The sequence below is a fragment of the Hyla sarda genome, chromosome 3, assembly GCF_029499605.1.
Source record: "Hyla sarda isolate aHylSar1 chromosome 3, aHylSar1.hap1, whole genome shotgun sequence".
Lineage (NCBI taxonomy): Eukaryota > Metazoa > Chordata > Amphibia > Anura > Hylidae > Hyla > Hyla sarda.
The window spans coordinates 318,881,672-318,908,194 of record NC_079191.1 but is presented as its reverse complement, the minus strand read 5'-3'; the positions used below and the strand labels follow the sequence as shown (position 1 = coordinate 318,908,194).

General features: G+C 43.2%; 1 protein-coding gene across 3 annotated transcripts in view; it reads right to left on the bottom strand.

The window, feature by feature from the left end:
• Positions 1-26,227, bottom strand: part of LOC130362530 (protein Mis18-alpha-like) — a 31,111-nt gene extending 4,884 nt beyond the window's left edge. The window contains exons 1-4 of one of the 3 annotated variants that reach the window (XM_056567172.1): positions 25,909-26,196; positions 16,121-16,187; positions 5,816-5,938; positions 2,669-2,765 (exon numbers count right to left, since the gene is read on the bottom strand). In XM_056567172.1, the coding sequence (XP_056423147.1) occupies positions 2,669-2,765; positions 5,816-5,938; positions 16,121-16,187; positions 25,909-26,065 (444 nt within the window). In that variant the 5' untranslated portion in view covers positions 26,066-26,196. Of the gene's footprint in view, positions 1-2,668; positions 2,766-5,815; positions 5,939-16,120; positions 16,188-25,908 lie in introns of all 3 variants that reach the window. The other 2 variants (XM_056567171.1, XM_056567170.1) reach the window with 2 other exon arrangements.
• Positions 26,228-26,523: the final 296 nt, after the last annotated feature.

Here is a 26,523-nt window from a genome sequence, read left to right as displayed (position 1 = left end):
GACATATTATAGAGCTCTAGTAGGGCTGGGCGGTATACCGCTTCATACCGAATACCGACATTTTTGTGCTGCACGATATGAATTTTAACCCATACCGCAATACCAGTTGGGCCCCTCCCCCTCGGGAATGAATGAATGAATGAGCGCTGCTCTGTCCCCACATTGGGGAACTAATCACAAGTCCCCTGCGAGCGCTGTTCTGCCCCCCAATTATCAGCCCAGCGCTGTCCCCATCGGGGTAAACACTGATATGTCACCCGCATGCGCTGTCCTCCTCATCCTCATTTTTGTTACGGCCGCCGTCGCTGACACTCTATACCAGTGGTCTTCAACCTGCCGACCTCCAGATGTTGCAAAACTACAACTCTCAGCATGCCTGGACAGCAAACGGCTGTCCGGGCATGCTGGGAGTTGTAGTTTTGCAACATCTGGAGGTTCACAGGTTGGAGACCACTGCTCTATATTGTGTGGCATCCCTATGCCCAGGCTGCAAAAATTTAACAAAATAAACTTTAACTCACCTCCCGTTGGTCCGGTACCGGCCTCATCTGCTTCCTAGTGAATGGAACGTCAGACAGCCGTCAGCCTATCACCAGCCGCAGCGATGTTCCGCCTCGGCCACTGATAGGCTGAGCCCACTGTCATGTAAGAAGCTGCCCAGAGCTCCTTACATGACAGTGGGCTCAGCCTATCAGCGGACGAGGCGGAACATCGCTGCGGCTGGTGATAGGCTGACGGCTGTCCGACGTTCCTGTCCCTAGCGTAAGGCCGACGTCGGAACATGCGTGAGTTTATTTCGTTTACCTTGTGTCTGCACCGGCAACAAACAGCACGAGGAGGGCAGCAGGTGACATGTGAGTATTTACCACGATGGGGGCAGTGCTGGGCTGATAATAAATTTTTGTTGGGGGGGGTGGTCAGAATAGCGCAGCGCTGGGCTGATAATTGGGGGGGGGAAAGGAAATACCGTTATATACCGTGGAACCACCGAAAGTTACAAAAATACCGTGATACGCAGATTTGGTCATACCGCCCAGCCCTAAGCTCTAGTGAGACCACATTTGAGCTATTCTGGTGCATTTGGCTTTGTGCATGTCCCCTACTCTTTCAATTTGTACCAAAAAAATGTGTACATGCCTTTCTCCACATTGAGTCGCAGACACTTTTTAAACCTCCCTAGACAGTTTAGAGGTTGTGGAATAGAAAAAAGGGGGTATTGGTTTAAATATGCCAGATTGCACCAAAATATTAAAGTTTAGCAACAAAAAGGTGTCAGTAGGAATAGAAAAGTTTCTAATAAGTCTAACAAGACATGCTAAATCACACAATGGGGCAGATTTATCAGAAATTGTCAGATTATTTATGTCCACAGTAACTGATCAGGTTTTATCACAAATTGCTACAGTAAAAAGAAAGTTAAACTCTGGTTGCTATCGGCAAGACAGTTTTTGTCCATTGACAGTTTTGTCACATCTCCAGCATGTGTTTTTTCACATTAAGGGTGCGTTCACATGCTATTACTAGCAGCGGGTTGCCCACTGCGGGAATCCTGCTGCGAGTTACGCTACCATTGATTTAAATGGGTCCACAGACAGTCCACAATAGTGTCATAAATAAATAAATGGTAGCGTAACTAGCGGCGGGTTTCCCACAGCAGGAAACTCGCTGCTAGCTACTAGCGTGTGAACGCACCCTAAATCTTTTTTCTATTCTCCAGCCTCTCTCTCCTCCCTTTGTCTTCTTATAGGAAGCTGTAACCTGATATTTCAGGAAGCTACTTTGTCAAACTAAAAAGGATTTTATTCGGGAGGCGGCCTTAGTGAGTGAAGTGCAAATTTCTCTAAAAACATGACAGTTTCTCATATTTCCAAATACTATAATTTTATGTAAAGTTTGTTGAAATGATAAGGCGCATTTAAAGGGGTTATCCAGGAAAACATTTTTTATATATATATATATCAACTGGCTCCAGAAAGTTAAACAGATTTGTAAATGACTTCTATTAAAAAATCTTAATCCTTTCAGTACTTATGAGCTTCTGAAGTTAAGGTTGCTCTTTTCTGTCTAAGTGCTCTCTGATGACACCTGTCTCGGGAACCGCCCAGTTCAGAAGCAAATCCGCATAGCAAACCTCTTCTAAACTGGGCGGTTCCTGAGACACGTGTCTTCAGAGAGCACTTAGACAGAAAACAACCTTAACTTCAGAAGCTCATAAGTACTGAAAGGATTAAGATATTTTAATAGAAGTTATTTACAAATCTATTTAACCTTCTGGAGCCAGTTGATATATATATATATAAAAAAAGTTTTTTTCCTGGATAACCCCTTTAAGAGGGTTGACTGGCTCGTGTAAACCATTATGACTGGGCAATTTTTTAGTTTTGCCATACTTTGCTCTCCTACTTCAGCAACGGCTCTCTATTTCACCCTAGACACTTTTCACGACATGTTAATTGATAAATTGTTGTCCTGCATGTAAAAACATTAAATCCAATATTTCTACCTCCATCAGGTTATTCCTGGTCACATTTTGCAGACAGCAATGCAAGTCCCTGCAGCCCCTCACATTTCTATTAGACCACTCATGTGTGTAAACAAAGTAATTCTGGTAATACCGGATATTTTTTTAGCCAGCATTGCTACTTTGTAAATGATCAAAAGTTTGTACCTTTTTCAGTTTTTCATCCATATAGCGAATAGTTGGCAGGTTTACTGACGTTTGATTTATTTTTGCTCTTTGTTTGTGAGCATTGGCAAAGAAATAACTGAAACAAAGAAACTAGTTAGTTTTAGTAACCTACCTCATCCGCAAAACAGTTAAAATCCACTGGCTTTATATATGTATGCAAGTGCTGTGGTGACAATGTATCAATAGGTATTAATCACATAGATGCTGCAAAGTAATGATGATTACTTACTGTAAAAAAATGTATCACCTAAGATTTTTGTTTAACAGATTAAATGCTAAAGATACTAAAGCATTTTTCTATAATCTGTTCCTGTTCTCTGATAGTAATTCTGTTTTTCACCTTCTGTACACTTATGGGGGCATCCCTCTTGCCTGAGCTGTGTTGGAGTCTGGAAGGAGCGTAATGGAGTCAGGAAAGAATTTTTTCTCCTTCATAGTGTAACAGGAATGAACCCTATTGGGTTTTTTAGCCTTCCTCTAGATTAACAGTTTGAAGTTGAACTTGACAGACTTTTTTCCCCAACCTTCCAAACTATGCTTCTATGTGTTTAACAGCATTTAAAAGGTGTACTCCACTGGAAAACAGTCAACTGGTGCCAGAAAGGTAAGCAGATTTGTAAATTACTTCTATTAAAAAATCTTAATCATTCCAGTACATTCCATGTGCTGCTGTTATGATCCACAGAAGTTCTTTTCTTTTTGAATTTCCTTTCTGCCTGAACACAGTGCTCTCTGCTGACACCTCTGTCCATAGTAGGAGCAAATCCCCATAGAAAATCTATCCTGTTCTGGACAGTTCCTGACATGGACAGAGGTGTCAGCAGAGAGCACTGTGTTCAAGCAGAAAGAAAATTCAAAAAGAAAAGAACTTCCTGTGGATCAGAATCGCAGCTGATAAGTACTGGAATGATTAAGATTTTTTAGTAGAAGTAATTTACAAATCTATATAAAGCAAAGAAGTGATATTCGGCACTGCTATTTTTAGGCTCTAGCGGGGAGTCGTGTATGACGCTTGTACGGAGAAATATAATTAGAGATGTGGTGGTGCTCTGATACTTGGCAAAAAGTTCATATCTTCAAAAGGCAATGAAGGAATGGAATGAATCGGCAACTCACCAGTCTTCTCTTCTGAAAAAGTTCCTTTATTTCAAAACATACTCACAGCATGAAATGCAAATAGGGAGAGGGATCGGTGCAAGGGGGTAATTTACAAATCTGTTTAACTTTCTGGCACCAGTTAATAAAAATAAAAAGTTTTCCAGTGGAGTACCCCTTAAGGACCCAGGACGTACCTGTACGCCCCGAGTCCGCTCCCTTTCTATAACGCGAGGCCACGGCCCCGGGACCCATGGCTAATTAACCCTTTAGATTCGGCGTTCAAAGTTGATCACCACATCTAAACTGCTGCCGGTTAGCTCAGGGGGCTGTTCGGGATTGCCATGGCAAACTTGCGGCATCCCGAACAGCTGTAGGACACGAGGAGGGTCCCCCTACCTGCTTCCTGGTGTCCGATCGCCAAATAACTGTTCAGTGCCTGAGAACCAGGCATGAGCAGTCAAGCGGCAGAATCATTGATCTATGTTATCCTATGGGATAACAAAGATCAATATAAAAGATCATTGTGTGCAGTGTTATAACCCCCTATGGAAGCTATAACATTGGAAAAAAAAAAAAAAATAATAAAGATTATTTAACCCCTAATAAAAGTTTGAATCACCCCCCTTTTCCCATTAAAAAAAAAACCTGTAAATAAAAATAAATATATGTGGTATGGCCACGTGCAGAAATGTCCGAATTATAAAAATATATTGTTATTTGAACCGCACGATCAATGGCGTATGCGCAAAGAAATTCCAAAGTCCAAAATAGCGTATTTTTGGTCACTTTTTATATCATGAAAAAATGAATAAAAAGCAATCAATAGGTCCGATCAATACAAAAACTGTACCGCTAAAAACTTCAGATCATGGCGCAAAAAATGCCCCATACAGGGAAAAATTAAAAAGTTATAGAGGTCAGAAGATGACAATTTCAAATGTATAAATTTTCCTGCATGTAGTTATGATTTTTTTCAGAAGTAAAACAAAATCAAACCAATATAAGTAGGGTATCATTTTAATTGTATGGACCTACAGAATAAAGAGAAGGGGTAATTTTTACTGAAAAATGTACTATGTAGAAACGGAAGCCCCGAAAATGTACAAAATTGCATTTTTTTCTTCTATTTTGTCGCACAATGATTTTTCGTTTCGCTGTAGATTTTTGGGTAAAATGACTGATGTCATTACAAAGTAGAATTGTTGGCGCAAAAAATAAGCCATCATATGGATTTTTAGGAGCAAATTTTAGTTTTGATTTTTTAGATGTAAGGAGTAAAAAACAAAAGTGCAAAAAAACTGGAAAACCCCCGGGTCCTTAAAGGGGTAGTCCAGTGGTGAAAAACGTATCCCCTATCCTAAGGATAGGGGATAAGTTTGAGATCGCGGGGGGTCCGACCGCTGGGGCCCCCTGTGATCTCTCTGTACGGGGCCCCGGCTCTCGGCCCAGATAGCGGGTGTCGACCCCGGCACGAAGCGGTGGCCGACACGCCCCCTCAATACATCTCAATGGCAGAGCCGGAGATTGCCGAAGGCAGCGCTTCGGCTCTGCCATAGAGTTGTATTGAGGGAGCGTGTCGGCCGCCGCCTCGAGCGGAGGTCGACACGCCCCCTTCCCGCGGGCTCTCGGGGCTCCGTACAGGAGATCACAGGGGGCCCCAGTGGTCGGACTCCCGCGATCTGCAACTTATCCCCTATCCTTAGGATAGGGGATAAGTTGCTCACCACTGAGTCACCACTGGACTACTCCTTTAAGGGGTTAAAGATACTTTTTGGCAAGTGTATGTCAGTATTTAATTCCTGGCGGGATGCTGACCGATACCTGTGGCAAGCAGAGTTCACCTTTCTACTTGTGTCTGTGATAAGGAAGACATTGCTGAACAGGATATACACAACAGGAAGTCTCAGCTTAGTTTTAGAGACTTAGTTGTCCGAATGAAAATGGCCAGATTTCAGGATTATAATTAGAAAACAAAAAACCTGCTAAATGTACGAACAATTACAAACAGGAAATTTAGATCCCTCTTACCAATTAAGAACACTTGTGTTTAAGATGAACAAATCACGCTTGTAGTCCAGATGTTCTGGTGTAGCTATATACAATGCTCCAACAATTGACTTACAGCCTTTACACTGAAGAGTCTGCACAGTGCTAATAAAAGGAGATTAAAACGTGCAAGAAATATAAAAGAATTAGTGTTTCAGAATTAAAATACCAAAATATTTCATAAAAAAAAAAAAAAAAAAATGGCCTTACTCCGGTCAACAAAATAAAGACAAACAGTGCTCAACACCTATTATTTAGAACTAAGGTTAGGTTCACATGGTCGTTGTCCGCCGTCCTGCTATTTTCCTGTGAATGCTGCAGAAACGGACACTACTACTAACGGTTGTAAACTGAAGCCATTTAGTAGCATCCTTTTGCATCAGTTTTTCAGCTGTTAGTATAGTGCATCGGGGGGGAAAGACATCAAGAGAACGGGGGGGGGGGGGGAGTAAGATAGAGATAGATATATATTATATTAATATATATATTTTAGGGATGTCCCGATACAGATACTAGTATCCGTGCCGATACCAGGTATCTGCATGGTATCGGGGACTCCTCTAATGTCCCCGATACCAAATCCGATACCTGGTGGAGTGCTCCGCTCACCTGCCCCGTCCTCCGGTTCGCATCATTACCGCTGCCCCCGTTCTGCCGTCCAGATAATGGCGTCTTATGGAGGAGCATGTGACATACACGTCACTCCACTGCGCCCAGCTTAACGCTACGGAGGAAGCAGTGACGTGTATGTCACATACTCCTCCGTAAGAAGCCATTATGCGGATGGCAGAACGGGGCAGCGGCAGTGATGAGAACGGGGCTGTACAGCGGCGACACCGGACAGTGAGCAGCTACAAAGGAGGGGCACTGCTGTCTACAGGGGGGTGCTGCTGGCTACAAAAGGGGGGGGGGTCTTGTTGACTACAAGGGGGGTCCTGTTGTCTGTCTGCAACTATCTATACTACCTACAAGGGGATACTACCTACTATTAAAGGCAATCTTACAGCAGAGTCACCTGCACTAACTTGAATTTATAGGTAGATAGTGCAGGTGACCCGGTTTCTATCACTGCTCACCATGTGAACATCAGCAAAATCGCTCCGGAGACATAGGTCTAGCCGTCAATGCAAATTCCCTGTTCTGCCCAATGGAGAAGAGATAAATATTGGCTCTTACTACAGCAGCCACCTCCATTGTACACAACAAGGAACCCACATTTCAGCATGGTAAGCAGCGCCAGAAACCGGGTCACCCTGCTGTCAGATTCCCTTTAACCCCTTAAGGACTTAGCCCTTTTTCACCTTAAGGACTCGGATGTGTTTTGCATTTCTGACCACTGTCACTTTAAACATTAATAACTCTGGAATGCTTTTAGTTATCATTCTGATTCCGAGACTGTTTTTTCGTGACATATTCTACTTTAACATAGTGGTAAAATTTTGTGGTAACTTGCATCCTTTCTTGGTGAAAAATAACAAAATTTGATTAAAAATTAGAAAATTTAGCATTTTTCTAACTTTGAAGCTCTCTGCTTGTAAGGAAAATGGATATTCCAAATAATTTATTTTTTTATTCACATATACAATATGTCTACTTTATGTTTGCATCATAAAGTTGACATGTTTTTACTTTTGGAGGACATCAGAGGGCTTCAACGTTCAGCAGCAATTTTCCAATTTTTCACAAAATTTCCAAACTCACAATTTTTCAGGGACCAGTTCAGGTTTGAAGTGGATTTGAAGGGTCTTCAGCTTAGAAATACCCCATAAATTACCCCATTATAAAAACTGCACCCCCCAAAGTATTCAAAATGACATTCAGTCAGCGTTTTAACCCTTTGGGTGTTTCACAGGAATAGCAGCAAAGTGAAGGAGAAAATTCACAATCTTCATTTTTTACACTCGCATTTTCTTGTAGACCCAATTTTTGAATTTTTACAAGGGGTAAAAGGAGAAAATGTATACTTATATTTGTAGTCCAATTTCTCATATGTCTATGTAAAATGTTCGGCGGGCGCAGTAGAGGGCTCAGAAGAGAAGGAGCGACAAGGGGATTTTGGAGAGTACGTTTTTCTGAAATGGTTTTTGGGGGGCATGTTGCATTTAGGAAGCCCCTATGGTGCCAGAACAGCAAAAAAAAACACATGGCATACCATTTTGGAAACTAGACCCCTTGAGGAACGTAACAAGGAATAAAGTGAGCCTCAATACCCCACAGGTGTTTCACGACTTTTGCATATGTAAAAAAATAAATAAAAAAATTTCACAAAAATGTGTTTCCCCCCAAATTTCACATTTTTGCAAGGGTTAATAGCAGAAAATACCCCCCAAAATTTGTAACCCCATCTCTTCTGAGTATGGAGGTACCCCATAAGTTGGCCTGAAGTGCACTACGGGCGAACTACAATGCTCAGAAGAGAAGGAGTCATATTTGGCTTTTTGAGACCAAATTTTGCTCGGGGGGCATGTCGCATTTAGGAAGCCCCTATGGTGCCAGGACAGCAAAAAAAAAAAAAAACACATGGCATACTATTTTGGAAACTAGACCCCTCGGTGAACATAACAAGGGGTTAAGTGAACCTTTATACCCCACAGGTGTTTCACGACTTTTGCAAATGCTTGTTTTCCCAAAAATTTTACATTTTTTAAAGGGTGAAAGCAGAAAATACCCCCCAAAATTTGTAACCCAATTTCTCCCGAGTACGGCGATACCCCATATGTGACCCTTAACTGTTGCCTTGAAATACGACAGGGCTCCAAAGTGAGAGCGCCATGCACATTTGAGGCCTAAATTAGGGATTGCATAGGGGTGGACATAGGGGTATTCTACGCCAGTGATTCCCAAACAGGGTGCCTCCAGCTGTTGTAAAACTCCCAGCATGCTTGGACAGTCAACGGCTGTCCGACAATACTGGGAGTTGTTGTTTTTCAACAGCTGGAGGCTCCGTTTTGGAAACAGTGGCGTACCAGACGTTTTTCATTTTTATTGGGGAGGGGGCTGTGTAGGGGTATGTGTATATGTAGTGTTTTTTACTTTTTATTTTATTTTGTGTTAGTGTAGTGTAGTGTTTTTAGGGTACAGTCGCACGGGCGGGGGTTCACAATAGTTTCTCGCTGGCGGTTTGAGCTGCGGCAGAAAATTTGCCGCAGCTCAAACTTGCAGCCGGATACTTACTGTAAACCTCCGCCCATGTGAGTGTGCCCTGTACGTTCACATTGGGGAGGGGAGAACATCCAAACTACAACTCCCAGCATGCGCTGACAGACTGTACATACTGAGTTTTAGTTTTGCAACAGCTGTAGGCACACTGGTTATGTATCACTGAGTTTGTGACCTTACTCAGTGTTTCACAACCAGTGTGCCTCCAGCTGTTGCAAAACTACAACTCTCAGCAGTCACCGACAGCCAACGGGCATGCTGGGAGTTGTAGTTATGCAACCAGCAGATGCACCACTACAACTCCCAGCATGCACTTTAGGTGTTTGTGCAAGCTGGGAGTTGTAGTTATCCCTTTCCCTTATCCCCTTACATCCTTCCCTTCAATTCCCTGGTTGGACTTGATGGACGTATGTCTTTTTTCAACCATACTAACTATGTAACTATGTAACTATGTAACAGCTGAAGGTACACTTTTCCATAGAAAAAATGTGCCTCCAGCTGTTGCAAAACTATAAGTCCCAGCATGCCCATAAGGGAATGCTGGGAGTTGTGGTGGTCTGCCTCCTGCTGTTGCATAACTACAGCTCCCAGCATGCCCTTTTTGCATGCTGGGAGCTGTTGCTAAGCAACAGCAGGAGGCTGTCACTCACCTCCTGCTGCTGCTCTGGGCACAGGTCAGTCCCGCCGCCGCCGTCGCTCCTGGGGCCCCGATCCTAACAGGGACGCCGGGGATCGGGGTCCCCAGCTGCCGGGGTCTTCTTCCCGCACCCGCTCACGTCCTCCGGAAGAGGGGCGGAGCGGGTTGCGGGAGTGACACCCGCAGCAGGTGCCCTGATTGGTCGGCCGGTAAATTGGTCTCTGACGGCCCCGATCAGCCAGTAATTCTGGGTCACTGGAGACCCGATTGACCTGGAATCGCTGCAGATCGATGGACCCCCCTGGGTGATATGCCGGGATGCCTGCTGAACGATTTCAGCAGGCATCCGGCTCCGGTCCCCAACCGGCTAGCGGTGGGGACCGGAATTCCCACGGGCGTATGGATACGCCCTGCATCCTTAAGGTCTCGGAATGCAGGGCGTATCCATACGCACTGCGTCCTGAAGAGGTTAAAATAAAAATACTCGTACTTTGTATCGGCGAGTACTAGAATTTAAGTATCGGTACTTGTACTCTGTCTTAAAAAAAAATGGTATATATATGTATGTATATATACATACATACACACACACACACATACATATATTGCTGCGGGGGCCAGACATAGCGCTATATATCTGGCCCCCTGCAGCGCTATATATCTTGCCCCCCACAGCGCTTTAATAAACATATGGCCCCCCGCTGTGCATCTTCATTTTAAAAACCCCGCTGGGAGCCCTGAAAGGCCACTCGATGCCGACCATTCAGGGCTCCCGGCACAGGGATTTAAAATGAAAGTAAAGACACTACATACATCATATGGAGGCTGAGCATGCCGCTCGCTCCCCTGGATAGTAACTTCTGATCGAGTCAGGTCTCAGAAGTGAGACCTGGTGTGATCAATCCCTCAGCCCCTGTACTACTACCCCCAACATGGAACAGACTGTTCCATGATGGGGGTAGTAGTACAAGCACTAAAGAAGTCCGCTGATTTCACCTCTTCTGAGTGTGCTCAGAAGTAATAACGGTTCAAAAATGGATATTAAATAACGGGTGCAAACGGATTATATTAACCCCTTCATTACCCTGCTAGTTTTGGCCTTCATGACCCAGTCCATTTTTTCAAATCTGACATGTGTCTCTTTAAGTGGTAATAACTTTGAACTGCTTTTACCAGGCAAAGTGATTCAGAGATTTTTTCAAATTTTGTACAAAAGTTCAAAATCAAATTTTTTTGGGGAACAATAACATTTTGAATGTGTGTGTGTGTGTGTATATATATATACACACACACACACACACACATATATATATACACACATATATATATATATATATATACACACATATACATACACACACACACACACGTATATATATTATACACACACACACATATATACATATATATATATATATATATATATATATATATATATATATACACACACACACACACACACACACACGTGTGTATATTATATATTTATATTTATTTATTATTAATTTTTTTTTATTTTTTTTTACTTCTCTACAATAGCTCCCCATAGTGTCTAGTGCCCAAAACATGCAGTACCAAGTTTTGGACATTAGGGGGACACTGTAAAAAAAATCCTCAATGGAATTCATTTACAGCCATTTGCATAAGGCAAGAACGCATTTAAGAATGGGCATGAATTAACGGGGACAGATGTCAAGTCAGTTGTGCAGCACCTCTCTTCTTCCCCATACAATATTGGAGGTGGAGAGACGCTGCTGCCCATCAGACTGGACAGTTGCCAAAGCAAGACATCAGCCATGTAGGTCCATTCTTCAAACATATACTTATTGCAGAAATTTAAATTTGCGACAATTTATGATCAGTGGTTGGTTAAAAGGGATTGTTCAGGCAGGAGATGGTACATAAAACAAAACACATTTACCTTCCTTGCTTCCCAGTCATTATTCTGGAGCTCCAGTCCCTGCAGCTCTTCTAGGTTGAGTAACATGACATCATAGGCCCCTAAACCAATAAGTGGCCACAGCTGTGTACTGCCTCAGCTACTGATTGGTTGAGAGGAACTGTGACATGTCAACAAACCCAGAAGTGACGGGGACCAGTCGGACGGGGACCAGAAGGTGAGCAGCATTTAAACAGCATAGGGATCAAATCAGCTCCCCACGATGCAAGTACGGTAGCTAATCTGCTGTCAAGGCCTCCTCCAGTGATCAGTTCCTACAACTTGTCAAACATTTTTAACATAAGTTTGTTTAAAATTTCCCTATTTTTGACACATAGAACTTAATTTCCGTACATGGAACTGTATGAGGGATCATTTGTTACGCAGTGATCTGTCATTCTTGTTTAAGTAATATTTGTTCAGCCTGCCAGACAGCAGACCATACAACCGGAACGCTGCAGAATAGACCTCCAGACACTATTTTCACTCATCGGACCACCGCAATCGCACTGAAGGTGGTTTGAATAGTATAAGTTAGCCAGGGACAGCTTTAGATGCCGTGATCAGTATTTACCACGACATCGGTGTGATCGCTGATGTATGCCACTAGCAGTGAGGTTCCGGCTGCTGATAGCTTCTGCGCTCGCTTCACTGATTTTACACATTGCAGCATGTTCATGTACACCCTGGGACTTAGCGCACCAGGGCATACATGTATACATCGTAGGGCACAAATTCTGTAGAGACAGCACAGGAGCTGGACATCAAGGAGTACATTTACACGATGCATCCTCAAAAGGATTAAAAAAAAAAAAAAAAGCTTTAAAAAAATTCCCATAATAAAAATCAGCCCCCTTTTTTAAATAAAAAAAATATATAAAAAAATCAAACATTTGAAATTGCAGCATGCTAAAATGTACAAACAATTTAACATTTTTGATCCAAGATAAACAGTAAAAATTGGAAAACATGCAATGCCACAATTCCAGAAAAAAAAAACTGATCAAAAAAAGTCCCATCTACATCAAAATGGTATCAATAAAAATTACAGAAAATGGCACAAAAAAAATTCCCCTCACATAGCTCTAAAGTAAAACATAAAGTGGGTATCCCTTTAATCCTATTGACCTGATTTGTTTCATTCAATTTCACCCTGCAAATAGTTTCTTTGTGTTTGCAATATATATTTTAGTAAAATGAAGGGTGTAATTACGAAGTACAGCTGGTATTGCAAATATCAAGTTCTCATATGGCTTTAAAATAAAGTTATGGTTCTTAGAAGTCAAGGTGGAAACAAAACATGCTAAAACCAATTTCCTGGATGGTTAAAAAAATATATATTTGGCAAGTTGCTATGACATAACATATGTTGTGATCGGTGGTTGTCCAGGTGCTGAGCCCCCATCAATCCCTAAAACAAGCATCAGCAGCCACTTAGCCTGTCATTATGCTTGTTTGGTTCAGATTGTCAAATTTTTTTTTTTTAGGGCATGGGCATGGCCACATGTGGCAGATATGCTGCCGATACCCTGTAATGTTTCTTTTGGTTAACAGAGACATAACCTCACAAAATCATGCTGTGGATTTTAGTGTACAAGATGTCAAGTTTAAAACCTTAAGGACCAAGGGTGTACCTGTACGCCCTGGTCCCGCTCCCTTGCTATAACGCGGGATCACAGGATGACCCCATAGCCAGGTGGTCCTGGAGGCTATCAGCCACCAAGACCCGTGGGCTAATGCCGGACATCACCGATCGCAGTGATGGCCAAAATGAACCCCTTCAAAGTTGATCGTCTAAAACAAAACTTAACTGTTCCCAGCAGCTGAGTCGGGCTGTTCGGGACCACCGCAGCACCCCGAACAGCTGTATGGACGGGGGAAGAGTGGGTGACCGAGGGGGGTGGGGTGGACAGGGAGGTGGACATGGGTGACAGGGATGGACAGGGAGGTGGACAAGGCGGATATGGTTGACAGGGGGGGTGGACATGAGTGATGGTGGGGTAGAGGGTGGACCTGGGTGACGGTGGTGGTGGGGGGGTGGTTTGGACAGGGTTGAGAAGGGGTTAACAGGTGTGGAAGGGGTACGGTACCTTAAGCAAGCTGGCCCGTGCAGCTTGTAGGTCCACGGCAGGCACGGGAGTCCGGTGCAGATGAAGCTCGTTCCGCCGCAGGGCACCAATTTCGGCTCACTGTGCCACAAGGTAGAGGGGCGCAGTGGGACGCTGTGTGCGCAGTGCGCACGCAGGCTTCCCTTCCCCCCTGCGCCACCAGTCATAAGGGCGCAGGCCGGGGCGGGATATTTAAAATAAATCACAGCAAAATCCCGCGGCACCACAGGCAGTGCCGAACGGCACTGCGGTTGGGAATCACTGATATATATATATATATATATATATATACATACATACATACATACATACATACACACACACACACACACACGAATAAACATAAGTCGAATCACCACGTACATAAATGCTCGAACTATATAATTATAACGTTAATTAAACTGCGCGGTCAACAGCTTATACGTAAAAGAATCCAAAGTCCAAAATGTATTATTTTGGGTCATTTTGTATACCCTAAGAAAAAAAAATGTATAAAAAAAACCATCAGAGTCCCATCAAAACTTCAGATCATGGCGCAAAAAATAAGCCCTCATACATCCCCGTATGCGGAAAAAAAAAGCTATAGGGGGTCAGAAGATGACAATTTTAAACATACTAATTTTGGTGAACGTAGTTATAGTTTTTATTTTTTAGTAGTGAAATAAAATAAAACATATATAAATTATGTATCTTTGTAATCGTATGGACCTACAGAATAAAGATAAGGTGTCATTTTTACCGAAAAGTGCTCTGTGTAGAATTGTAAGCCTCCAAAAGTTACAGAATGATGTTTTTTTTTTTTTTTTTTTTTTTTTAATTATGCCCCACAAATGTTTTTTTTCTGGTTTTGTTGTATATTTTTGTGGTGAAATTATGTAATTCAGTAGAATTGGTGCCAAAAAACCCAAAAAAACAGCTGTCACACCTGAGAAGTTTGCAGCGTCCCGCACTGGTTGCTAAGGTCTTGCTTGCTTACTACACTGCAACATTAAAGACGTTTTCTGCTACTGGACATGGTGAGTGCATGTTTTTTTTCTTTTTGGATGTTATTCACATTGCGCTGTGTGCACCACAAGATAGCACCACCTAGAAGTAACTCCGCTTTCATCGTGTTGGAGGTCTGTTCACACCACGGTACCGGCAACAATCAGTTGCACTACACCGACTGTGCTCAGCATCGCTGTATCTGCTCTCTATCTATGGAAAATTGAAAGAGTTATGATTTTTAGAAGGTAAGGGGGGGGGGGGGCGTGGGGGGAGTGCAGGAATGAGAAAAAAATGGCCTGTCCTCAAGGGGATTAAAAAAAAAATCTCCAGGTTAAAGCGCAACTGTCATGAACTCTCGGTCCTATAACCTGCACACAGCCTTTGTACTGTGTGCAGATGTTGTGTACAGCATTGTTTTTACCTTATTTCTGCCGTCTTTCATCACCCCAAAAAATGCTTTTGATCACAGACACAGTCAGATAGGCATGGCGCAAGGTACGCAGTGCCCCGCCGCCACCACGCCCACCCAGTGTCAGCGCTGGGACCGCTGTGCGATTGACACACAGGCCCCAGCGCATGCTCCCTTTAGGTCAAGAGCTGAAGGGAGCATGTGCTGAGACCTGTGTGTCAATCACACAGCGGTCCCAGTGCTGACAGGGGGTGGGCGTGGTGGTAGTGGGGCACCGTGTACGTTGCGCCATACCTATCTGACTGTGATCGAACATTTTTTTGGGGTGATGAAAGCCTGAAAAAATAAGGTAAAAACAATGCTGTACACACCATCTGCACACAGGACAAAGGCTGTGTGCAGGTTATAGCACCCAGAGTTCATGACAGTTGCGCTTTAACAGATTTTGTTGCAGGCCCACAACAACAAATTTTCACTTTATTGGATTCTACCTTTCCCATTAAAGTCAATGGTGGAAACCTGCCTTTCTGTCCAAAATTATGCAGATGTTTTCTGCACAATACACAGATTTGCTGTTCAGGTGATACTGATGACAAAAATACTTACCTGGTCCTGTTCATACTGTGGTTCTCCTGCAATCTTCCGCTGTATCTTCTGTCCTGGGGCCAATTTGGAGCATGGGTGGGTGAGCTCAGTGACATCATCGCTGCTGCTCTCTGTTGAGTCCAGCTGCTAGCAAACAGCAGCGGTGTCGTCACTAACCTCCGGCCTGGAGCAGAAGATACAGCTGAAAATTGCAGGAGAACCACAGAACAAGAAGGGACCAGGTAAGTATTGTCATATGCACTAAAGGTTAGTGCAGGTGACACTGATGACAGATTTTCTTTAAGATCCTATACACATTGCTGCTGTGAACACTGCAGATTTTCTGCCCCCAATTTCCTTGCAGCAAATTAACAACCTATATGCCATTTGTTATTTAGAAATATTGATGTATTTGGCCCAAGAGGACACATGATCTAAGTTCAGCACAATATTAAATACATACCTGTAAGCATCATGAATAAATGAAGAAACTGCCTTGTTCACGTCAATTTTCACATTTTCTGTAACAGCTGCAAAAAAAAAAAAGTAAAGTTTACAAAAAGGTGTACCTATTGAATTCATACCCCTTCCCTTCAATTCCTTGGTTGAACTTGATGGACGCATGTCTTTTCTCAACCGTACTATGTAACTATAGTTGGATTTTTTATTTTTTTATTTGACTATGCTACAGGGGTTGTAAAGTTAGTGTAGTTCATAATATAGTGTCTGTACCTGTGTGTGATGGTTTTCTCACAATTCTTCTGTGATTTTAATCCCAAAATTTATTTTTAAAGTAGATCTGTAGTGCTCTGAACTTTATCCCATATCCGAAGGATAGAGCATAAGTTCTAGATCGCGGGGGGTCCGAGCGCAGGGGCCCCCCATCGATCTTCTGTACGGGGCCGCTGCAATGTACAGGAAAGGGGGCGTTCTGTCCCCGCATGACGCGGCAGCCGGTACGCCCCTCCATGTATCTCTATGGGATTCATGGAGGGGCGAGCCGGCGGCCGCGTCATGCGGGGACGGAACGCCCCCTTTTCCTGTTTATTGCCGCGGCCCCGTACAGGAGATCGTGGGGGGCCCCAGCGCTCGGACCCCCCCACGATCTAAAACTTCCTTCGGATAGGGAATAAAGTTCAGAGCACTACAGATCTCCTTTAACAGCATACAAAATGACTTGTCTCAGATTTTTCCCAGGTGGCAATGCGGCAAGACCTGACTCAATAGTCAGCTGATTACAGGGAGCCTTCAATGGGTGGAGGGATCGCTTGGTGGGAGAAAGATAAATCTGCAACTAATGCAACAGCTGTAGGCACCCTGATTGAAAACCACAGGTCTTTTGAATGGATGCAGCTCATTTATGTTTCAATGGGTGGGGTGGCTGATGTGTGGGAGGGAGGAAAATGGAATTGTGGGATTTGTAGTCAAAAAAAGAAAAAAAAAAGTCAAGCAGGAAATACCAGTTCACAAAAAGCTAGCCACAGTATTACGGTAATCTCATGACATGGCCATTTAGCCCCAAGACAAGCGCAGATCTTTCCTAAGCATGTCCATTACTGTCTGCCAGGTACGTACTAAAATCACCTTATGGTGGATAACCCCTTTAAGGACAATTTTATTATTTTGCGTTTTTTTCCTCCTCTTATAATTTCAGCCACAGACTAGTATGAGGGCTTATTTTTTGAGCGACTAGTTGTCTGTTGTAATGACATCACTCACTTTACCATAAAATATATGGCGAAATTATAAACTACTATTTGTGTGGGGAAATTGAAAAGAAAACCGCATTTTTGCAAATTTTGGAAGGTTTTGTTTTCACGCTGTACAATTTACGGTAAAAATGACGTTTTCTTTATTCTGTTGGTTAATACAAATAAAATAATACCCATGATTACATACTTTCTATTATAGTACCGTTTAAAAAAAAAAAACTAACTTTTTAACAAAATTTGTGAGTTTAAAATCCCTCTATTTTGACGCCCTATAACTTTCATTTTTTCGTATAAGCGGCTGTATGAGGGCTCATTTGTTGTGCCGTGATCTGTACTTTCTATTGATACCCCATTTGTATATATTAAACTTTACATTTAAAAAATAAAATAAAAATGTTTTTGAATACTATGTGACAAAAAAGCAGCAATTTTGGATTTTTTTTTACGTGCTTACGCCATTCACTGTAAGGGATCAATAACATATTTTGATAGTTCAGACATTCATGCACGGGGTGATACCAAACATGTTTATTAATTTATTTTGTTTTACACTTTCTGGGGGTAAAGTGGTAAAATCGGACAATTTACATTTTTATTGGGGGAGGGGATTTTTTATTTTGTTTTTCTTCACACTTTAATAGTTCTCATAAGGGACTATTTATAGCAGTCATTTTATTGCTAATACTGTTAAGTGCTATGCATAGGGCATAGCACTGATCAGTATTATCGGCTATCTTCTGCTCTGGTCTGCTCGATGTCAGACCAGAGCACATGACACGAGTACCACTCCGGTGCTCGCAGTCATGTACAGGATGTAAATGTACGTCCTGGTGCGTTAAGTACCAAGGCACCAGAACGTACATTTGCGTCCTGTCGTTAAGGGGTTAACAAATGTTACTGCCAGTAACTAGTTTAGGGTGCCCTCACTCACCTTACAGTTTCTTGATAAACCCTGCCGTTGCTGAGATATGAAGGTTTATAATTTTCTGACAATTCAGGGAATCAGTCAGATTGGTGTGAACTTAAAAAGGGGTGTTCCACTGGAAAACATTTCCTTTTAGATCAACTGGTGCCAGAAAGTGAAAGAGATTTGTAAATTACTTCTATTAAAAATCCCAATCCTTCCAGTACTTTGCTGTATACTACAGAGGAAGTTATTTTCTTTTGAATTTCCTTTGTCTGACCACAGTGCTCTCTGCTGACACCTCTGTCCATGTCAGGAACTGTCCAGAGCAAGAGTGGTTTGCTATGAGGATTTGTTTCTTCTCTGGACAGTTCCTGACATGGACCGAGGTGTCAGAGAGCACTGTGGTTACACAAAGTAAATTAAAAAAGAAAAGAACTTCCTCTGTAGCATGCAGCAACTGATAAGTACTGGAAGGAATAAGATTTTTAAATAGAAGTAATTTACAAATCAGTTTAACTTTCTGGCACCAGTTGATTTAAAAATAAAAATAAGTTTTCCAGTGGAGTACCCCTTTAATCTTAAAAATGGGAGTGGATATCAGGTGACGGACAGCATGGTACAGTAGGGGTGGGGTGTAACTTGTACATTAAGAGGCATGTATCCTATTACTGCATGTTTACTCCCATTAAATTAACGCTCATCTGATTAATTCCATGAATTGTCAGACTAACTATAAAACCTCATATCTCAGCATCAGTATGGTGTATTAGGGTATGGTCACACATACATATTTTTGCTGCAGATATGCTGCTGCACATTTTGCTGGCCATTGACTTTAATGGGTAGCAAAATCTGCTATAGCAGAAAATACACACATGTGAATGTACCCTTAAACTGTAAAAAAAAAAAAAAAAAAAGGGCACCCTAAGCTATTTAAAGGAGACAGGTTATGAATAACATTGCGTAGGGAGGTCAGGGTACAAGTCAGGGAGCTTCAGTGTTGGGATGCCCTTTTCAAGGTGAGGCAACATTAAAGGGGTACTCCGGTGGAAAACATCTTTACCTTTCCAGTACTTTTTAGCAGTTGTGTGCTACAGAGGAAATTCTTTTCTTTTTGAATTTATTTTTTGTGTTGTCCACAGTGCTCTCTGCTGACATCTGCTGCCCGTATCAGGAACTGTCCAGAGCAGGAGAAAATCCCCATTGCAAACCTATGTTATTCTGGACAGTTCCTGATACGGGCATCAGGTGTCAGCAGAGAGCACTGTGGACAAGACAAAAAATGAATTCAAGAAGAAAAGAATTTCCTCTGTAGCATACAGCTGCTTGAAAGTACTGGAAGGGTAAAGATTTTTTAATAGAAGTCATTTACAAATCTGAAAAAATTGAATATTAGTCCTCAGCTCAATATCAGAAAAAAGATTAATGGGGGATGTCTGGTAACAATAATAGAGAAAAAACACAATTGATGTATAAATGGTATTTAATAAATATTAAATAGTGCGTTCCCGCAGGGCCCTACGGTAGCGCACAATTAGTTAAAAAAGAAATATAAAATACAACAAGTAGTTACACTACAGAGCGAGTGTATCTATTAAGGCTAACAGCCGTATAATGATACACTGGGTGATACACTGGGTGATGATATATTAAAGTGTTACTCTGATCAGAATGATAGTAAATTCAGTGTGCACAAAAGTAAGAATAAAAATAAAACGTTCCTCCTGGAGAGAAAAATGGTTTGATAGAAAAAATGGATGATATAAGAAAAATAAGTCCTGAAAAATAAGTCCTGAAAATGAAAAGTGACAGTCCTGTATATGATGGAGTTATGACCTGTAGGATGGATCCTATAATTGGCCTAAAATAATGTCCTGCAAAAAATAATGTCCTGCAAAAAAACGTATACTGTATATGATGATACCATATAGATTGTTTGAATAGTGGATATTGCAATTAAATCGCTGTTGCCGGTTTCTCCACTCCACAGCCTACAAATAGAAATAAAGTCACTGGCACGATTGTGCCACTCACCGCACCGCTGATGGACAGATGGATGATGAACGAATAAGCTCTAGCCGGGGCGGAGTGATGGTCGCGGGATATACAGCCGTTCTCACCGGCGAGCTGTCCCTTGGCGTCAGGTGTACTCTAGCCGGGGCGGAGTGTTGGTCGCAGAATATCCAGCCGCTCTCACCGGCGAGTTAACTCTTGGCGTCTGACGTAGGAGGTCAGCTGATGGCAGGTCAGCTGACCTTGTGCGGGAGGTTAGTTGGTGCTAAATGATGTTGTATAGTAAAACTGCATGCAGATAGAGATGTTGATCCAATGGTGGAGGGTTCTACACCGGTTCAGCAGATGAGTTTAAGTACCGGACCATGTAATGAATGGATAGTGGATGAAATCTCTCCAGAGAGGAACTATCCGATAGGTGCTTGTATAACCGCAGCTGTAGTGTGAACTAGACCAATAAAAGAGGCTCAATCTCAGTCACCAAACGCGTTTCGGGGTTCAGAGCAGATAAGTAATACCCCTTCCTCAGTGGTGTAGCACCGCCGACGCCAAGAGTAGGCTACGTCAGACGCCAAGAGTTAACTCGCCGGTGAGAGCGGCTGGATATTCTGCGACCAACACTCCGCCCCGGCTAGAGTACACCTGATGCCAAGGGACAGCTCGCCGGTGAGAACGGCTGTATATCCCGCGACCATCACGCCGCCCCGGCTAGAGCTTATTCGTTCATCATCCATCTGTCCACCAGCGGTGCGGTGAGTGGCACAATCGTGCCAGTGACTTTATTTCTATTTGTAGGCTGTGGAGTGGAGAAACCGGCAACAGCGATTTAATTGCAATATCCACTATTCAAACAATCTATATGGTATCATCATATACAGTATACGTTTTTTTGCAGGACATTATTTTTTGCAGGACATTATTTTAGGCCAATTATAGGATCCATCCTACAGGTCATAACTCCATCATATACAAGACTGTCACTTTTCATTTTCAGGACTTAGTTTTCTTATATCATCCATTTTTTCTATCAAACCATTTTTCTCTCCAGGAGGAACGTTTTATTTTTATTCTTATTTTTGTGCACACTGAATTTACTATCATTCTGATCAGAGTAACACTTTAATATATCATCACCCAGTGTATCATTATACGGCTGTTAGCCTTAATAGATACACTCGCTCTGTAGTGTAACTACTTGTTGTATTTTATATTTCTTTTTTAACTAATTGTGCGCTACCGTAGGGCCCTGCGGGAACGCACTATTTAATATTTATTAAATACCATTTATACATCAATTGTGTTTTTTCTCTATTATTGTTACCAGACATCCCCCATTAATCTTTTTTCTGATATTGAGCTGAGGACTAATATTCTATTTTTTCACTTTTCTGCATCTCTCTGTGGGGGAGAGCTTTTAGTTAACCTCGCTCATTTTTCTGTGGTTGAGCTACACATATCTACATTTCCCTCATTTACAAATCTGTTTAACTTTCTGGCACCAGTTCATTTAAAAAAATTTTTTTTTTTAAAATAAACGTTTTCCACCGGAGTACCCCTTTAAGCCAAGAAGGGCATAACAAAGACAGTGGTAGGGAGAGCTAGCATGACTCCCACCACATAACACATAGGCCTCAGCCACACTTACAGACATCTTGAAGAGTATTACACATGTTGAAATATAGCTGCCATATAAGCTGTCATTTTTTTGGGCCTTTGTTTTAATGTGGATGTACAAACACGAAAAAAACTTTTATGGGATTCCAAGACAAAATGTACAGGGGTACAGAGAAGTAACCAGTATGACACTGGATCAAAAGGGCTCACATAATATAAATGACTAGTGTTAGCTTGGTACAAGCAGTGCAAATGCACATAAAGAGTAATAGCAGCACATTACATATAATGGAAAAAACAACATAGAAAACTGAATAGTTACCAAGTGGAAAAAGGAGTAGTGAAACATGGGCCCTTACCACCCGACATTTCACCAAGGACTGGCTTCTTCCAGAGCATGGTGAATGTGTGAATTACCCTCTTACCCTCAATACACCCTATAGACCAACCACCTAGTTGTGAATCGGTCAGCTGACCCTTTTTGTCATAGGGACTCATATCCGGTCCCCAGCATGTGATATATAAGGTGGAACCTACCCTTACCATGGAGACAGAGGTACGCAGCCAGGGCCCTGCCCGCCAGTAACCCACGTGAGACGTGAGTATACCGGAAGACAGGGCCCAGGACCGCCCACCCATCAACCGGGGAGGCACCAATGATATCAATAAGGAAAGAACACGTCACCATCACCCGGGAGAAGCGGGCAAACAGCCCGGGCCCCAGCAAGCCACGCACAGCACGAGTTGCCGGAGCCACCCACCCACGCCAACCAGAGAGACACCATTGGTGAGTATAACATCAGTGTGAGCCAATCAGAGCACATGTAAACAATGCATATGTAAACAAAGCGGCCGCAACACACCGGAACCGAGGACCAACACATCCGATCCGTGGCCCCAGTGCCACAGAATAGACCAGTGTATCAATCAATAATGAATTTGCAATCTCTGCCGCCGTCCGGGATCACCAGGCCAGTGGTGGGGGAGGCAAAACGCACATCCCCCTCGCGGGAGACCACGCCTCGTCAGCTGGACCCGGACACCGTGTGCAAATGACACAGGGTGACAATACATGGCACGTACAGACATCAGGTAAAATTAAATGTATCAATAGTAAATACATGAAGTATTAATAGATACAAATAGGGATAAAAATATACAATATTGTGTAAACCAGCATGAGTGCAACAATATACAATGTGAAGACATGATTAATTACACGATCCTGTGCAACAATCCTCAAGGATATATATATATATATATATATATATATATATATATATATATATATAGTGATGAAAAAAAAAGATACTGTAAATTAAATACATGGATAATGCTGGAGTGGCCAGTTCCAGCAATAATCCTGGATACAAGTGGAATTACATACACATACATTCACTCTAAGTCACACCACTGTGAACCCAAGCAACACCACTGTGAAACAAAGTGCAAAGTGACTGGTGAAACAAAAAAAAATGCTGGTGCAATACATTACCATGTATATTAGAGTACAGTAATTCCATTCATCACAAACTTCTCGGCTCGGCGGTTGCTGACTTTAGCCTGCATAAATTAGTTCAGCTTTCAGGTGCTCCGGTGGGCTGGAAAAGGTGGATACAGTCCTAGGAGAGAGTCTCCAGCCCACCGGAGCACCTGAAAGCTGAACTAATTTATGCAGGATAAAGTCAGCAACCGCCGAGCCGAGAAATTCGTGACGAATCGAATTACTGGAAGTTCGCTCATCTCTACCTATTTGTATCTACCGTATTTATACTTCATGTATTTACTATTGACAATTATGATACATTTAATTTTACCTGATGTCTGTATGTGCCATGTATGGACACCCTGTGTCATTTGCACATGGTGTCCCGATCTAGTTGCAGTCTCCCAGACGGGGGCAGGGGATGTGCATTTTGCCTCCCCCGCCACCAGCCGGGTGATCCCGGACGGCGGCCAAGATTGCAAATTCATTATTGATTGATACACTGGTCCATTATATGGCGCTGGGGCCGCGGATCGGATGTGTTGGTCCTCAGGTTCTGGTTTGACAGTTGTGGCCGCTTTGTTTACATATGCATTGTTTACATGTGCTCTGATTGGCCCACACTGATGTTATACTCACCAATGGTGTCTGGTTGGCGTGGGTGGGTGGCTCCAGCGACTCGTGCTGTGCGCGGCTTGCCGGGGCTGTTTGCCCGCGTCTCCCGAGTGATGGTGACGTTTTCTTTCCTTCTTGATCATCATTGGTGCCTCCCCGGGTGACGTGGGTGGGCGATCCTGTGCCCTGTCTTCCGGTATACTCACGTCTCACATGGCTGCGTACCTCCATCTCCATGGTGAGGGTAGATTATGCCTTATATATTTATTACATGCTGGGGCCGGATATGGGTCACTAGTACAAAAAGGGTCAGCTGACCGATTCACAACTAGGTGACTGATCTATAGGGTGTATTTAAGAGAGGGTAATTCACACATTGACCATGCCCTGGAAGAAGCCAGTCCTTAGCGAAACGTCGGGTGGTAAGGGCCCACGCTTCACTACTCCTTTGTCCACTTGGTAACTATTCAGTCTTCTATTTTTTTTTATTATATGTAATGTGCTGCTATTACTCTTTATGTGTATTTTCACTGCTTGTACCAAGCTAACACTAGTCATTTATATTATGGGAGCCCTTTTGTTCCAGGGTCATACTGGTTACCTCTCTGTATTCCTGGTTTCCAGGGTACATTTTGTATACTTTTTATGTGATTTTATCTACTATATCAATAAAGTTTCTTGGAATCCCATAAATGTTTTTTTCGTGTTTGTATATCCTAGTTTTGCGTGGGATTTGTAACTTGCATGAGGGGTTTTGTGTTTGTTTAATGTGGACAAATTTTTGTTTCAAATTCGAATCAAAATTCAATAGGTGTAAAGATCATTATGGATTCTTCCTCATATTACTGTGTGAACCCTTATGGTGTCTGGTCTAGGCGGTATACTGGTGTATACCAAAATTTTTGTGCTGCTCGATATGAATTCTAACCCATACCGGTTTGGCCCCTCCCCCCCATCAGCCCAGCGCTGCACTTTCCCCATCGGGGTAAATACGTCACCCATAAGCGCTGCCCTCCTGTTTGTTGCGGCCGCCGGCGCTGACACTCTATACCAGTGGTCTTCAACCTGCGGACCTCCAGATGCTGCAAAACTACAACTCTCAGCATGCCCGGACAGCCAACGGCTGTCCGGGCATGCTGGGAGTTGTAGTTTTGCAACATCTGGAGGTCCGCAGGTTGAAGACCACTGCTCTATACTGTGCGGTATCCCTATACCCGGGCTGCTTCTTGGGGACGGGAACGTCGGACAGCCGTCAGCCCATCACCGGCCGCAGCGATGTTCCACCCCGGCCGGTGATAGGTTGAGCCCACTGTCATGTAAGAAGCCGGCCAGAGCTTCTTACATCACAACGGCTATCACCGGCCGAGGCGGAACATCGCTGCAGCCAGTTCCCGTCCCCAGCGTAAGGCCAATGTCAGAACATGCGTTAGTTTATTTTGTTTACCTTCTGCAGCCCGGGCATAGGGATACCGCACAGTATAGAGTGTCAGCGCCGGCAGCCGCAAACAGGAGGACGCGGAGGGCAGCGCCAAAGGCTGTCCGGGCATGCTGGGAGTTGTAGTTTTGCAACTCCCAGGAAAGGTAGTTTGCTTTTATACTATAACAGCCATGTCTGCAGCTCTGATAAGCAAACCCAGATTGCCTTCAAGAAAAAAAAAAATAATAATAATGATAATAATTCAAGCAAACCCCACACCCCAATAATCCTAAAACAAATGTAACAGGTTGGCAGCTATGGGAGCGGGCACAGGAGGTGACTAGGCACTGCACGGCAGGCACAATGAGGGGGCGGTCTAAATGTAAATTATGGAATAATGCATGCCGGGAGCTGTAGTTTAGCACAGCTGGAGCGCAACAGGTTGTGGATGAGTGGCACAGAGTAATGGGCACGATTCCGTACACACCGCTCAGCAGGATGTCGCCGTTCTCCGCCTTCTCCACCCAGTCTCCGGTGTCCCCCAGCGGTAATTTACATTTGCGGCACAGGAACACTGCAAGGTCGACCGCCGGGTCACTGCTTCCTTCGCCCTCCTGCACTGTCACGTCTATGGACACACTCATCTTCAAACACTTCACTACTCAGCCAGCAACGCGCCGAATGGGACACCACGTGACCGCTGTTCTTCACTACACCGCCGTTGAACTCCGCTGACAGCGTAGGACTAACGTACGCAGCGTAGCCCTGCGCATGCGCAGTTGTCCGTACCGCGCAAGTAGTTTTCTACGATTTGTATAAAACTAAGAGCGCATGCGTAGCTTTCTCCCTCTACGCAGTTAGCTTAGGGACTTCAAAGTAGTCCGTAGAAAACTGTGTATGTAGTTAGAGTAGGTTACGTTGTGTAACAGGCAGGGAGAGAGGGAAAACCAGCCTAGGGTTAGCGTAGTTTAACATTCATGTAGCGTAGCTAGCTTAGATTGTAACGTAGTTAGCGTAGCTTAGGTTTAATAGTGAAAGGAGATAGCTCATAGGTTTTAAAGTAGAGAGACTACAACTCCCTGCATGCCCAGACATGCTGGAA